At 40.8% G+C, this 15,958-nt stretch overlaps 1 protein-coding gene across 1 annotated transcript in view; it reads right to left on the minus strand.

Annotated features, from left to right (window-relative positions):
* Positions 1 to 536: 536 nt before the first annotated feature.
* The window catches only part of LOC135201661 (homeobox protein unc-4 homolog), a 65,824-nt gene continuing 50,402 nt past the window's right edge, over positions 537 to 15,958 (minus strand). Inside the window, exon 3 of the mRNA XM_064230772.1 lies at positions 537 to 3,871. Within this exon, the coding sequence (XP_064086842.1) occupies positions 3,101 to 3,871 (771 nt within the window). The 3' untranslated portion in view covers positions 537 to 3,100. The remainder of the gene's footprint in view (positions 3,872 to 15,958) is intronic.

Genomic DNA, 15,958 nt, shown 5'->3' on the forward strand with positions numbered 1-15,958 from the left:
TGATGACAAGCACAAGTTATAAAGAGGTGATTAAGATTTGACGCTTTTTGATCTGCATTCTCCATTCAAGGTTCTGGAGCCTTTGTCATCGTCTGTAGTTGAACGTTCCCGCATGCAAATCATTCTCCGTATTTGGATGACAATAATCATCCCTGTGGTTGTCTGGTAGATCATATCTCTTTCATTTGGAATATTAATGATCTTAACGTTTTTGACAGCTTTATGGAGATTTGGACAACAAAATTTTGAGATCAATTTTGCACAGTATGTAATTATGAACAATATGTTCCAATGAGGTTTCTAGGTTCCTTATTTACCTCTGTGTTGTCCGTTTGGAAGGGGCAAGAACTGGGGTGAATGATTACAGAATGGGAATGAGGTTAAGCTCCACATAATGAGACGACGGAATGGTGGCTAATTGCTCGCTTTGCGGTAATCGCTCTTGCAGGAAGCCGCAAGAGATCGCTATCTCGATTGTAGGGTAGACAGAAAGGAAGTCGTTATAATTGTAGTTTATATTTACATATTATCTACGTATACATCATACACACTGGGACATAAATATATCCAATCATGAGGAATAATTATGACACAAATAAATTATCCTTATAAAACTTACAACGCTTTACATTTCTGTCGCTCTCCGACAGGTTGCCACAAGAAAGCTTAGTCTCAGTCACTGAAACTGAAGTGTTGTTTGTACTATGTGTGTTGTGTGTGTTTATGTATGCATGTTATATATATATATATATATATATATATATATATATATATATATATATATATATATATATATATATATGCGTGTGTGTACGATGTGTATGCGTACTTGGATCTGCAGTTTTGTGCATATCTGTTTATCTAAAGGTGTTGGTACACTGCTCACATTTCCAGTATTGAAGATTTCATTGCTGTTTCATTATTTTCTTTAGGTTTGTAGTTTCTCGTTCTCCTTAATTAAAAGCGTTATTTGATTCTTTTATTTCATCCTGTATTTCAGACGTTACTAGAAGTTTTTATGTGATGTAGGTAGCAGCGTTCATTATTCTTTCAATGTGAATAAAACCTAGAGGTGTTACAGTATGCAATTGTCAGTTTGTTAATTTTGTTTATACTGTTCCTGAACAATTTAAAAGATTTTATATTGTTTTTCCGTAGTTTAAATAACTGATTTGACACCAATAATTATATGAAGATATTCCACTAATGACACTGTTTAGACTTAAATTAAGGTTACAAATATACAATGTTTCCATTACATAGTCATATATTGTGATCATTATAATCCAGCCTAAAAGCATTAGAAGTCTTCATCTCTGTTTTTATTGAAAAGGAGTGCTTTCAAAATCTCTCTCATTTTCTGTCACAGTTTTATAATAGTGGCCAACGAGTTCTGTGCTTATAATTGTGACAGGAAAATATAGCTATAAAATATGAATCATTCTAGCACCTAGAATTAAGTTTGGCCAGCCGTCTGTCTCCTTCCGTAACAACTCTGGAGGGCCTCCTGAAGGTCGGAAGAGGAGGAGTCCTATGATCCTTCCCCGCAGTCGGACGATCCTCCAGAATTGCCTGGAACAGAGGCTTCTTCACTTTTCTCGCTTACTCGTCGGATTTGTCGCTTCCGGTCAAGGATGGATCAAAATGACAACTTTCTACAACGATGGGCGTTGAAGGGGTTCATATCCCGTCCACAGAGGGGGTCCGTGTTGGATCCGCCACCGGTTTTGGATAGTCAGGGGAACACCCTCGTATACATTCACCATACGAACAGGGGTCACAAGTTACGAGTTATGTCACTGTTTTGGGGTCAAAGGAAGCCGCCGTGTCTGTTTTAGCTCATTTGAGACAGAAATCGAGAGTGACTGACTGTCTCATCTGTAAGAGGGAAGAGCAGAATACTTGTTCGAAAGAATGCTGTGGAAGAGAAGAGTTGACAGTCATAAAATCATAAAACATAATAGCACCACATGAAGAAAATAAATAATGGAGATGAATGTAAAATAAGCCTTTGTTGAAAAGTTTGAGAATCTATACCTCGGAACTCTCTGGAAATGGAAGAAGTCGAAGGGAATAAATTAAATATGGAAGGATATAAACATCTCATAAAAAAGGAAGTTATATCACATTGAACTTTTTGGTATGCTTTTGCTGTGATAAGATATGGCATAAACAGGCTATAGGACGTGGAGACTCCAGAGGCATTGCGTTCCAGACTAGTGTACACACAATCGTCAAACGTACTGGGAATTTTACACATTTTTACACCTGTGTTTTTATCTAGGCTTATGACTGAATGAATTGTTCAATCGGAATAATACGTGGAAGACGCAACACAACTCTTATAGGTGATTCTCTTTGTTACTGGAAATCATTAAGTTATGTCTTGTCACATTTTCTGATAATGCTTTCCGACAAAAATTGCCTAGGGATGCCAAAAGGGTAACACAACTCGTAACACAGGTGTGACATACTTTACAGAGTTAATATCACACTGTTTTCGAAATAAAATACTACATATCTACCCGGCTATTTACAAAGCAGAATCTTTCAGGGAAATCACTTGTTGGTCAAGTTCAAGAAATCATTTAGGTAAGACATTATTTACATGACAGGACATTTATAGCGTATCAAAGGGTTTGGCAGCAAATCTGATCAAGAATGGCATTCTGGAAGATGGCACGATATTATCTTATCACTTATTGTCCATGTTATCGTTGGGTTAACAAGTTTCACTCATCAGCCACTCAGAACTGCCGATTGCACCTGCACTGCGAAAGACAGTGTCCTCGGTTGTCCTAACAAGGAGATGATCAACAACATTTTCCGTGAAGGATCCAGCAGCGACGCTCATATACGCTCACAGACATTCTTGCTAAAGCTTATTTCCATCGGACCCGTGAAGGTGGCGCTCAAGTACTTGCCTTCTCAGGCATTATAAATGAGTACTCCTAGGGATTATTTTTACTTAGACTGTTGGAGTAGCCATTCATAATGAAAGATGTGTGAAGGGACAGGGCAGGGGAGGAGAGAGAGCGCATAAATGATGAACCAAGGACGAAATGAATTTGAAGTGAAAACATTAAGAGGCTTCCTTGAGCTAGTGCCCCTCCGGAGAGGGTATAGGCGCAGGTTTATGGACACTAATGCTTATGGAGGGAGGTAAGGAGGGAAGAAGTCCGTGACCCTCCAATTCGTGTCCCATGTGAAACCCTTGTGTCCTTGGAGGTGAGGGTCTTGGGGAGGAGGAGGAGGACGACGAAGAAGGGTCATTTTGACTCCTGCTGGAACACTGAGTGAGGCTGTTTGAAGGTGAGGTGGTGGTCACGCCAGGGGACCCAGACCCGAGACTCACTAAAGACACAGTCACGTCCTGCGAGGGAGCCGAGGGCAGTGAGGGGGAATCCCCGGCCTCCGAGAGGGAAAGCAGCGAGGCGATGGAAAACGTGGATGGTCTTGGTCGCTTAGCTGGAGGCGTGGCTGGACTGATGGGTGAAGGAGGCGCTGGCGTAGGCGGGTCCCTGGAGGAGGAGGAGTCTCCCGCGTGAGCGCCCTCGTCATCGTCGTCGTCACAGTCAGACGTGACACCCACGACGTCAATTTCGGGTTCTGGACGGTGCTGGTTGTTGTACTCCTGACGAAGCTGCTCGATTGTGACATGAACGCCCTTCAGGGCCAATTTCCTCTGCTGGCGTTCCAACTGCTTCAGGACTTTCTTCTCTCGACGCAGGCGCTCCCTTCTCTCCAGTTCATCGGGTGGGATGGGTTCTCCGGAACAAGTTTGAGGGTGGGCGTTGTGGGCGGGCCTACCTGGACCTTTTCTAGTTTGTTCTTTTTTACGCCACTTGGCTCTTCTGTTTTGAAACCACACCTGGAAGGATAAAAACATTCAGTCAGAATTGATCGTGAAAGTGCATATTAAATGATCAGTTTTTTTTTTAAATACCTGCAAGATGAAAGAGTGATGAATGGAACAAACTCGAACAAAACAGAATTATCAGCATACCATACTATATTTCTAAAAATGTTCAGTAGACTTTTGGCATACACCATTATCAAGGTAATGGTAAATCACATGCATTTTTTACATATGCACTTACTTAGAAGTAAAAAAAAAATAGAAAAAAACTATGCACCAACCAAACATTATTTTCTGTGTGCAATATTAAAAATTGTTTTATAAGAAAATTACATAAACAAGCGTTTTTTTTTTTTCGGACCGGGCTGCCCTTTTATGAGATGCCCTAATGACCGCATTTTTTCCCCTGAACAAAACTGGTCACTAGTACGATTTTATGCTTAACCTTTCCCTTTAACCCGAGAAGTACTGTAAGCTGTCCAGGAATTTTCAGCGTCGTTAAAAGAAACACCAGAACCTTTTGAAAGATTGAAGTGAAGCGTTAGAAGAACACGGAAGCAGAATGACAGGTTGCCTGTCTTCTCACTGAACTGAGCTGAGCTCTACCAACATCTCGTCGCTCGGTCTGCTTAAAGATATTGGTGCATTAGAGTAAGATTGACGTTTTTTTTTATGTAATTCAGCTTAGATTCGAACGTGTGCGATTCCAGTTTCTTTCCAGATACATAAGCTAAAGGAATCGGTACCCGTGCTACTATTATCCGTAGGGGGTTAGTGCCCTCAGCGCATCTCAAGCGGTGTCATGACATTACTTAAGGGTCTTGTTGTTTTAGATTTAGCTGGCCTTATGCCAGCACGGGCTCTTGCTCCTAGAGCAGCCCGTAAATGAAGGGTCTTCGCAGCGTGCCTTCGGCCTCTACCTGGATCCCCTTTTCGGTCCTTTTACTGCACCTCCTTTCTTCCATCTGACTTTCCTCAACCCTCTCCCGACTGCTTTGAGGTTTTCCTTCTCTTACACCTTTCAAACCTTTCACTGTCAAATTTCGTTTCAACGCTGAATGACCTCATATGTCCCATTACTTGGCCTTTGGCCTAAATTCTAGATTCAAAATGATATAGGCTACTGTAAATATAGTTTCTAATGGTTTTTTGTTTGTGCAGTTTTATCGGACAATTATACGATCCCACTTTCTATCACCTCATCCATCATGTTTCCATACTGTATTGTATCGTTTTTTTTTCTTTAAGCCTTATTTATTTGGTGTGGGTCACCTGGCTATTATGACGGTGACCAAAAACGACGCTGCCGATGAAATTTCATTTCTATTCAAAGCACTTTCCCCTATTGATGCTGATGCAACATGGAATTTTGACAAATTTAACTTATTTTTATGTGCGAATCATTATATATACTGCACGTATATATATATATATATATATATATATATCTTATATATATATATATATATCTGTGTTTTGTGTGTGTGTGTGTGTGGTGTGTGTGTGTGTGTGTGTATGTGTGCTTGTGTGTGTGTGTGGAGAGAGAGAGAGAACAGTGAAATACGGTTGTACATCCTGACCGATGTCGGCATTATTACTAGGCCATGTTCCGAGGACTGATACAAAGTGGTAGAAGTTCAACATATGTAAATGTACCAGCAAGACAGTACATAAGAACAGGCAGACAGTTGGAGACCAAGTATTTGCAACTTCCCTCATGAGTGACAGGTCAACTTTTACAAATGCGATTATCTTATGGGAGTCCGTTTCCATTTTGCCGTCTTTCAGTTACCTCGCTTAAAATTCAAACTTCTCTTTCCAGTGTTTTTTTTCAGTCGACCAATCAGATGTGGTCATGTGGAAAGAAAGGACTTGTAGTGAGAGGCACCAAAAAGAAAAAAGGCCGGATAACGGTGCTGGAAAGGAAGGGCGAGATCAAATTGGGTAGAGCTTTGAGTGCTGGAGGTCTGATATCAGCATTGATGATGAATCCCGTGTCTGTTTATAAAGCAGCTAATGTTGCGGAAGTTTATTTTGCTTGGGGTTCATCCAGTACGTCAACAGCTTCATGCTGAAAAAGTACTTATATAATTGAAGCGGGACAGAATAATCATTTGTTGAAGATGATATACTGTGTTCTCTAGTAAAACAATGCCATGATCGATGTGGAATGAAGCATCTTATTTTTTCCACGATATCATACCCTTATTAGATATTGCCATTCTCTTCCTTCCGTTGGTATTCTTGCTTTTTCGTATATTTTTGTATTTCTAAGTGCGTGGTCATCCACCATTTGTTTCTCTGTATACCTAATTTTAAAATGTAAACGGTTGTTTTACCCTGTTTATAAATGGGACTGTTCTGCCAGAAGTATTCTTGCAGTAAGATGAATAAAACTTCACATGTATTTGGAGCTATAAATAGATCAAAGCCGTGAACATTGCATTTCTTCCTGGAGGTTTTCTCTTATTGACATTATTGTGCCAATAATATTAATATATCAGCGGCAGTTTTGCCTTCTCCGAAAAAGGTAACTTGCCCGAAAATTTCCCTGCCGCACTGAACACAGCTGGCTTCACACTACCAGGTTTCTTCTTATCCGATGGCGGGATATGAACAAAAAGTCTTTTTATCATTTTGCTTTGCAACTCTCTCTCTCTCTCTCTCTCTCTCTCTCTCTCTACACCGCCTATCTCTTTTGAGGATCGGTACTGTTATTATGATTCCATGGCTTATCTCGTACGACAGCTGTTCCATCTGTCGCTTGGTCGTTCTTTTTATTGTTATTTCGACATATTTTATCGGAAGAATGGAACACTAACGCCACTTATTATTTTTGGACTTTCATTTGTATCTGTAACAGGTGATGTGTTTATGTATATGTGTGCGTTTAATCTATATATATATATATATATATATATATATATATATGTGTGTGTGTGTGTGTGTGTGTGTGTGTGTGGTGTGTGTTTGTATGAATGTATGTTTGTATGTACGTATGTAACTTAACGTTCTCCTCTTGGCAATTATCTCAAGAGGAGGTTCCGTGGAATAAAAGGAAAAGGGTATAGTATATAGTAGCCTATATATCATATATATTAATAGTATATTTATATATTATATATATATATATATATATATAATTGTATCTATATATATATATATATATATATATATATTATATATGTATATATATATATATATATATATATATATATATATATTAACAATTATTGTGGTATGATCGTTTGCATTCTTGACTATCAATCAAGAGGACCAAGGTTCGACTTTTGGGCGAGGACAGGGAAGAGTAGATCTTGGTGAACTCAGCAGTGAATTTGTCTTGGAACTACCAGGTGTACCCGTTAGTTATAGCACTGTAGTGATGTTAACCAGGGATGAAGATGGACTGGGGCACATTAGGGTCCATTGGCGGCGCCACCTTCCGTTCAGGTCTGCAATGTGATCTGCGCAGTCACCTTTCTCCTCCTGATCACTTCCCCATCCCGTCAATTTTAAAAGAACATCTGACCATATTTCACATTCGAAAAACATGAATCAAGAGGTTATTCCTGCTGTAACTTCAATAGCTATTGACGTCAAATGACACTGGTTTCTCGAGATCGTCAATTAATGATAGTTTTCCCTCTCGCTGTCTTCGGCAAATCCATTAGTATCGTCGCTCATCATTCTGTGTGTGTGTGTGTGTACCGTGAATTTTCTCAGTTTTGGAGTTTTATAATATTATATTTCCTCCTTATTTGTTACCTTACCCATCATTTCTTAGTCGTTATGTACAAAGGTTGTCTCGTGGCGGGTAATCTCTCTCTCTCTCTCTCTCTCTCTCTCTCTCTCTCTCTCTCTCTTCACCAACGCTATAAAGTAACACCTGAAATTCGTTATGTAAGATTCTTATCCATGTTGCATACTCTCTCTCTCTCTCTCTCTCTCTCTCTCTCTCTCTCTCTCTCTCTCTCTCTCTCTCTCTCTCCTTGCACGCACAGTGAGCGTCCTTGTGGCCGCGGTCATCGTCGAATGGGAGTGTATCGAACGTCATTTCAATTTGTGTCACTTTAGCCGTCGCATGCGGGTTTGCGTGCCGTAATGGCAGTTCCGTGGACGCTTGATAATAGATATCAAACCTGCCGCCGCAAGCCAATATTCAACTTTGCTGGGACAGCATTGTCGACTCTAACATAAGGAGAACTACGGTCGGTTTTTGCCCGCGTCGACGTCTCTTGCCCGCAGTTCTTATATATTTTATTTTGGACCTTATTTTATCATCTTGGAAAGGCTGTCCTGCCATTTTTTTCTTTTCCTTTGAGCCAGTTTAGTATGGTATCCATCTTATGTTTTCAGGCTGAGGAGGATAGACAATATAAAGCGATGTAATGGGAATTCTCAAAGGTTGGAACATGAGAGTTCATCCGTATTTAAATCCCTTATGATAGCAAACACCTGTCTTGAATCCAGTTTGTAAATCTCTGGTGTTCAAATCTCCTCTCCGCCAAAAAAAAAAAAAAAAAAAAAAAAAGAAAGAAAGTCTAGTCAATGAAAGGTGTTGCCTTGTACGATTTTGACGAGAGGCCAGGTGGGAGGGTTCCTACAGGATTCAGTTGAGGGGACCTTCAGCTGATCCCGCTGGGTGAAAGAAAGATTGAAAAAACTTCTCCAAGAAGACACAGGAGTCGACGAAGTAAAATCAACAGAAAGGTAAACAAGGGAAACAACACAGAGAATGCAAAGGGAAGGTGAAGAAGGGCTCTGGAGGGAGAGATCAATTTCGGCTCATTTATTGATTCTGCAGGAATGACTTTATTAAGGAATGGCAACATCGTTCCCAGGGCTTCATGGACTGCGTTTTTTCTCACAGAGATTTACGGTGCCTACTTTCTTTATTATGCTCTTAATTGACGTCAGTCATATATATATATATATTATATATATATATATATATATATATATATATATATGTGTGTGTGTGTGTGTGTGTGTGTGTGTGTATGTGTGTGTGTGTGTTTGTGTGTACAAATTATATAGATATATATCTATCATTATAATATATAGTCTCTATAATTATCCTCTATATATACATATAACCCCCCTTTTTTAACGATTGACATATCAATGGGAATCCACGCCATTTTCTCTCTCTCTCTCTCTCTCTCTCTCTCTCTCTCTTCCGCAGAGTGCCTAAATCGAAAACTCTGTGCAGGTAACGAACGTGAAGATAAATTCCTGTCAAGAGAGAACAGAAGAGAGAAGAGGAGAATTGAGCGTCCTTCAAAGTGTAGCTATACCTACCGCTTAGTCAATACTAAGCAAGAAGAACCTTCATCTGGATCCCGTATGCTTAGAGGAAATTAATTTTCCGGAGTACAAAGGGGCCGAGTTGCATGCAAGCATATCATAACTACCGAGAATCCACACAAAAAATAGAATTAATATAGAAGAGATCATAAATTTGAACGTTGCAGGGATCATGTCAAGTTGGGCACGTCAACAACCGACGAACGCTCTAGATGATCTCTTCTTTAGGTTAAACCTCTTATTGTGATCGATCATTTCAAAATCATTTTGTATAAGAATGTATATCGTATCACCTCCGAAGCAGATAGTTAGCCTGTGTCGTCCAAATGGCACAGCTCAGGAGTGCATTCCTTGTGCGTGACTGCTGTTCCACGCGGTAAAGTCGACGTTAATCAGAAGCGCATGCGCGGACTGTCGGTCGCATACACGCCCTCACATCTACGGCTGTGCTGTTTGTCTGTGCACACTGACGATCGAACCTACAACTCCTCCACAGGTAATAGTCGGGCGTGCAATACCGTAGCAACAAAACAGGCCTCGTTCGAGTGGGGCTAGCTAACAACGAACCTCAAGAGATGATATACGACACCGTAAATGTTTTGGTCTGATATAAACTAGGAGCTCCCTTGTACTCAACTTTAAACATGTACGTACGAATGTACGCTCGCACGCGCACGTCATAAAGCATGCAGAGACGTACACGAAGGCAAGCAGGCGCTCGGACTCGTTATTTAAAGGTTTAATTTACGAGCCGAAATTCAATTAACTATCAAAAGTTCCAATTCTGGGATCACCCACTGACACTCAATCATGATTTACGTGTGAATTATTCCAGCTTCGATGACCGTGATACCTGTGACACCGTCGACTGGATCTTGATCAATCCCCTCGAGTTATTCGACGCAGTCTCGTTGTCGGCACTTGTCGCCCGTCACCGGTGGGGCGTCTTTGACTGCCATCGTCTGCTTAGGACGCCGAAGCAACTCCCCGTCCGTCCGTCCGTCAGACGGCTCGCCCTCACCACAGTTTCAGGTCTGGATAAAAAGGGGCGGCTTGAACGCAGGGGTAGCGCCCTACTTGGTAAAAAAGAATAGGAACGCAACTTATAGCAAACCTTAGCGGTCTGCTGCTGGCCCCAAAACCCATCGTCTATGAGACCACAGCGGTCTGAGCGAGTCACCGTGGGTCACAACGAGTTGGGCAAACTTGCAGATGAGGAGGCCAGGAAGCGAACGGGAAGGAAGGAAGCAGTCTCAGGTGAGCCTGTCTTTGAGGAAGGAGCGTCAGCCAGCAGTCTGCCGCCGCCTGCAGAAAGAAGCCTTTGCGAGTCGATGATGAGCGCGCTTTACATCATCAGCTAATTGACCCCTGGGGGCGACTCCTCGCATATTTATTTTGGCGAAAATGTTTGACTTCCGTAGCGAAAATTCTCACCTTGCAATTGGCGCATAATTGCTCGCTTCATTTGTCGCTGTGACGTCAAATGACTCTTCCTAATCAATCAATTGCTATATTCGTTGGAGCTGCCTGGAACAATATATTAATGGAAATCGGAACGTGAATTCTAGGTTCTTCCTTCTTCATTCATAGCTTCTCTCTCTCCCTCTCTCTCTCTCTCACACACAGTCTCGCCCTTCTTTATTACTCATAATGACGTGTGGCGCTGGTTTTCTTCTTACACAAGTTCGTGCAATTAAGGAATATACCTAACATTGCAATATGTTAGAATGTCTCTGATGGAAACTGTCATTAGAGAGGTCGTAATGCCTTTACACATCATCATCATTTTATGTATAGTTATATAAAGGATTTCGCTATTTTTGTTTTTAATAGTTAATATTACAAGAATATTCGTTTTGCATTATTATCATTACTATTATTATTATTATTCCAAATGTGATCTTGATATATACAGCCGTAAATTTTAGAAATGTGCACTTCTGTAAATAACTGGGTTCTGGGAACTGAATATTTGATAGGGCCATTTCCCTTTGGAATTAGGTGCAATTAAAACTGGCCATGTAATCAATGTAATGAATGAAGGCAAATTAATGAGTTTTAATTGCAATTTTGTGAGAAATCAATGTCGAATAGATTACGTGTTTTTTTCAGTTTTTTTTTCACTCATTATCGCAATTACTTTTTGAGGCTCTTTTATTACTATTTTTTTTCTCGAGCATTTTAATCAGTCAAATGCCACTACTGCAATGATTCTTGAGGCTTTATCTTGGGTCTTTTTCTTTGGGCAGTGTGTGTGTGTCAGACAGAAGATGTATTGTCATTGGCTCCGTCTCCTTGTTCCTTTTGTGGTTTTCTGTCTCATTACTCTTTCTATTCAGGAAAATGTCGTTACCTGTTTGCAGACGTCTTTCAGTTGGGTCCGCGGACATTGAAGATTGACGCGCAGTGTACAGGAGAGCGGATCAAAATGGCCATTGAAAGAAAGTTGCAAAGAACGTCTCTTTCGTACATCAGTTGTCAGCAGCGGCGAATCTTCTCACACAAGTGGCTCTTTTTATGACATGCTGGAAATATCTGTCATCCGATTCAATGTTGATACAGTGGATTTTATGATCGTGGATTTATTTGGATTTCGTGTCTATGGCAGGCTGACCTAGCGGATGTCCTTCCTTCCTTGACGAAGTTTATGCCTCACTTTTCTATTCCTAAGGAGTCTGTGGTCACGCAACTGGAGTATTTGCAGTGGATATATGGAGTCGGCGTTTCTCCCAGACCCCTCGACGTTGCTTTATCAATATGTATTGAAGAGATTAATATTGTCCAAAGAGTAGGCATATATGTGCCTAGAGACGAGGAATGGCTCTGTCCTCGTTTCTTTGCCCAGCAATAAGTGTGGAGGTTGAAGCGAGTGAGTATTTTCCTTCATTCCTGTAACTCTGTCAATTTGATCGTCGTTCTTTTCACCTCTGGAAATAAATTACATATTTTGAATTTTCAGTGCAATAGTTTCTTTGCTTTTACTGACATTTGACAAATTCATTCTTGTTGAGAAAATCATAAAGTAAGGCATACACGAAGTGGGAGTGATATTGATTCCTTTACGGCTCAGCTATGTTAACGATCGTAATGGTGCTAATAAGAATCCTCATTTCCTCCCTCCTCCTCCTCCTCCTCCTCCTCCTCCTCCTCCTCGTCGTCGTGTCCGTCGTCTTCAGTATCTCTGGTATTGAATCAGTCAGCGGAAGAATCACGACATGCGAGAAGACTCCACCATTTTGTGTGCCTCGTTCTCAGCCCCGTCATCCATTTGAAGGAAAGTCTGAAGCTGGGTTGTCGCATTTGCCAAATATCAGCGTCTAAAAGCAATCAGACGAGAGAAAATCGGAATTAACGATGAAATTACACATTTCTCGAAGCGTTTTCGTAATTTCGTCTCTAAGGCTTTCATTACCGTCCCATGCAAGAAACTGAATTCTTGATGAATCAAAATAACCTATTATGAAAAAAGACGCAATGTCAAACATCATGCAAGCAATTATGTTGATTAGGGACATTTGGGTAATAACTTTCAATCACATCCCGGGCCATTTCAGTAATAAGAAACGACAATATCCATTCCTTCAGATAGCGTTTCCTGCCTTTAATCACTGCCAGCCAGCCATGAGACCAGGGCTGTGTAATACGGTAGGGTTGCGGATTGGGCTCCAATCAGTCAAATTTTCATTGGAGAGAGAGAGAGAGAGAGAGAGAGAGAGAGAGAGAGAGAGAATCTTATTTCTGTCGAATCTGGGAAACCCGAAAGAACCCGAGGGCTACCGATTGAGGTTTTAGCTCGGAGTTGGAGTGGGTTCAGTGGGGTAGAAGGAGCAGGTGGAGGGAGGGAGCTGCGTCCACGAAATCTTGGCAAGTACCTGGGCCCATCACCAACCCCAAAGACATCACTGACATGCCTCTCAGCCTATCCACATGTGCGAAATTACTAGTTCCTTCTTGAAGAAATCGGGGTAGTGCACCTTTTGATAAGTCTGTGGAAGCCAATTACCTGTGCTGTGTACAACAATTACGAATAGCTGCAGTATAATCATGAGACGCTTATCTGTCATGCGAACTAGGTTACGACATGCTTGTTACGGAAAGAACGAAAAACAGACTGTAATGACTTATTCAATTTAGGAGAGCCACACGGAATGTTTGTTCGAGGCTGAAGTAACCCGAAACCTTTTTCTACCATTTCTCTCTCCTCCTCCTCCTGACCGTTCGTTTCTCTCGCGCTATTCCATGTAAGCGGTAAGCGTTGCTCTCCTGACCGATGATCGTTCTCAACAGCTGCTAAACATGTATATAACTACAGAAAGCCTGATGGCATCCGCAATTAGATATGAGTGTAACAACAGCAGCAACAGCAATACTTAACGTTCATTGCAAGTTTTATTGCTGTTTTCAGAAGTAAGTCGGTACAAAATTGCTCACAGATGAGCTCATCCTCTCTGTCGGACAGGAGCGATATCCCTTCAAGTGGAGAAGCCTCTCGAAATACACACACACACACACACACACTCACGTAAACTGATGCCAATCGTCTGAAAAATCACTCCGCTTACAATGCGATTCAGTAGAAAATTATTTCTTGGTTTTTTCTTTCAAAACGACCGCTGGAAATGCTTTTGTATTGGCTTCCAGTCAATCACAGACTTAAGAACTTTATTCTTCGTACCTTTTATTTTTTCTGGTAAATATTTCATATAGGTAACATTTCAAGCAATTTCTCTCTCTCTCTCTCTCTCTCTCTTTCTCCATCACATCATCATCATCATCATCTAAGGACCAAAGTAGACCCTAGAGGTCCTTAAAGCTCCCAACCTATTTTGGATGGTTAATTATTCCGGAAGAGACCTATTCACCTTCAGTTTCTTTCTTTGCCTTCCAGGTTGAGGTCACAGGCTACTTCCTCTCTCTAGGCTGAGTATTGCTGTCTTCCCAACCCTTTCCATACTTCTCAGAGAAGACGAAGTGCCCTGTTGTATATTAGTTTTGGCCATAAAATAAAACTTACTGTCCATTTTTATTAATGTTTTTTGAAAAGTTATGGATATGAGGCATGCAAGTTTTAATCACTCAGTCAGCATGAAGTGTGGGAGGTGGATACTCGGTTTGTGAAATTTTATTTTTTCACATGATGTGAAGACATTTTGGATTATATATGGCCAACAAGCATTCTCTACTGAAACCACTCAGTCAGTCAATACTGTAATCTTAATGATACTCAAGTTTATCTGGACTATCAGTTGGTTGTTATATGGTGACTTGCGTTGTTTCTATCCATCCAGGTTTAACGAATATACAGAATATCCAAACTTTGTAGATTAAAAAATAAAGGTGTTGTCGATACAGGCAATGTTATTAATTTTCTAGTATGAATGCTGCCTCTCACGATTCAGAACTAAACAAATAATTCTTCAGTATCGATACTGGATTCACCTTTGGAAAATGTCTTCTACTTTTATTTTGTAAGTAGTGTCATGGGCAATTATTTGAATGGAAATAATTTTTTGTTTTTTTAAATAATTGGCAGTTTTATCATCAAATGAATACAAGTAAAATAATGCGGCGAAGTTTTTTTGGCGCAGTCGAGTTTTCTGTACATCGTAAAATCACGGCCACAAAAATAGATCTTTCTGTCGGTGGTCTCGGTATAATACTTTATGAGCCGCGGCCCATGAAAGTTTCAGCCACGGCCCGGTGGTGGCCTATCCTTTAGCGTTGCCAGACGCACGATCATCGGTAACTTTAGCCTTAAATAAGATACGAAATACTTAGGCTAGAAGGGTGTAATTTGGAATGTTGATGATTGGAGGGTGGGGCGGACAGAAAAAGTGCGGACGGACAGTCAAGCCATCTCAATAACTAGTTTTCATTGGGAAAAAAAAAACAACTTGATCACACAACAGCTAAAGAAAGGTCCATTCAACATCAGTTATGTCATACGCATAAATTCAAGAAATGTGTCATACTCACGAGTGCTGAAGTGCTTCCATATTACTTTATGACGAGATATAAAGACAGTAAGATAATTATTTCCAGAGAAGTTTATTATTTTATTTTTTACTTTTCCTTTTTTGCTATACGATGCTTCGTAAAGCCATATTATTGGCAAAATACTGAATCAGACTGGATAAGACAATTTCTGTACTGCACAACTCTTTATCCGCGTCAGAAATGTAGTCTTTATTTTTAAAGAGATCGTATTTACTCAGGATCTAAATCTCTCGCAACTCATGCATCTACATATACTACTTCGTCATCACAAACATGCGGCACAAAGCCTAGAAAGACGGCGTATCCTCCAAGTCGTCTTAGGGAGGCAAAAGGCCTCCCTCAGAGGAAGGTCGGTAAAATCGTTTAGGAAGGAGGATGGAATCGAAATCCTATATAGCAGACCAACAGAACACATTGACCCAGGCAGTGACACGCAATTTTCTGTATGTTCGTGTAGCTGAAGGTGATGCATTATCATCATGCGTAGGAGACAGGAAACGGGAAGGGGCGATGGAAAATGAGAGACTGCGACATGCCGAACAGCCCATCAGGGCCAGAACATGTGTCTTCGACGGCAAAATATGCATAATAAAGCGACACGCATGCGCGAAGGAGCCGCGGATGAAAAAATAATGGCGCGGATCTGAAGGTTTAAGGAGATTGGTGGAGAAGTTGCCAGCGACTTTTTCTGCCCCTTTCGTCAATTTCCTGCTTTAATCTGACAACTTATCGCAACCCCCAATTGAAAAGTAGGCTCAACGACCTGTTATTTGAGTCAGGTGCCAGCGAGGA

The sequence above is a fragment of the Macrobrachium nipponense genome, chromosome 28 (genome assembly GCF_015104395.2).
Source record: "Macrobrachium nipponense isolate FS-2020 chromosome 28, ASM1510439v2, whole genome shotgun sequence".
NCBI lineage: Eukaryota > Metazoa > Arthropoda > Malacostraca > Decapoda > Palaemonidae > Macrobrachium > Macrobrachium nipponense.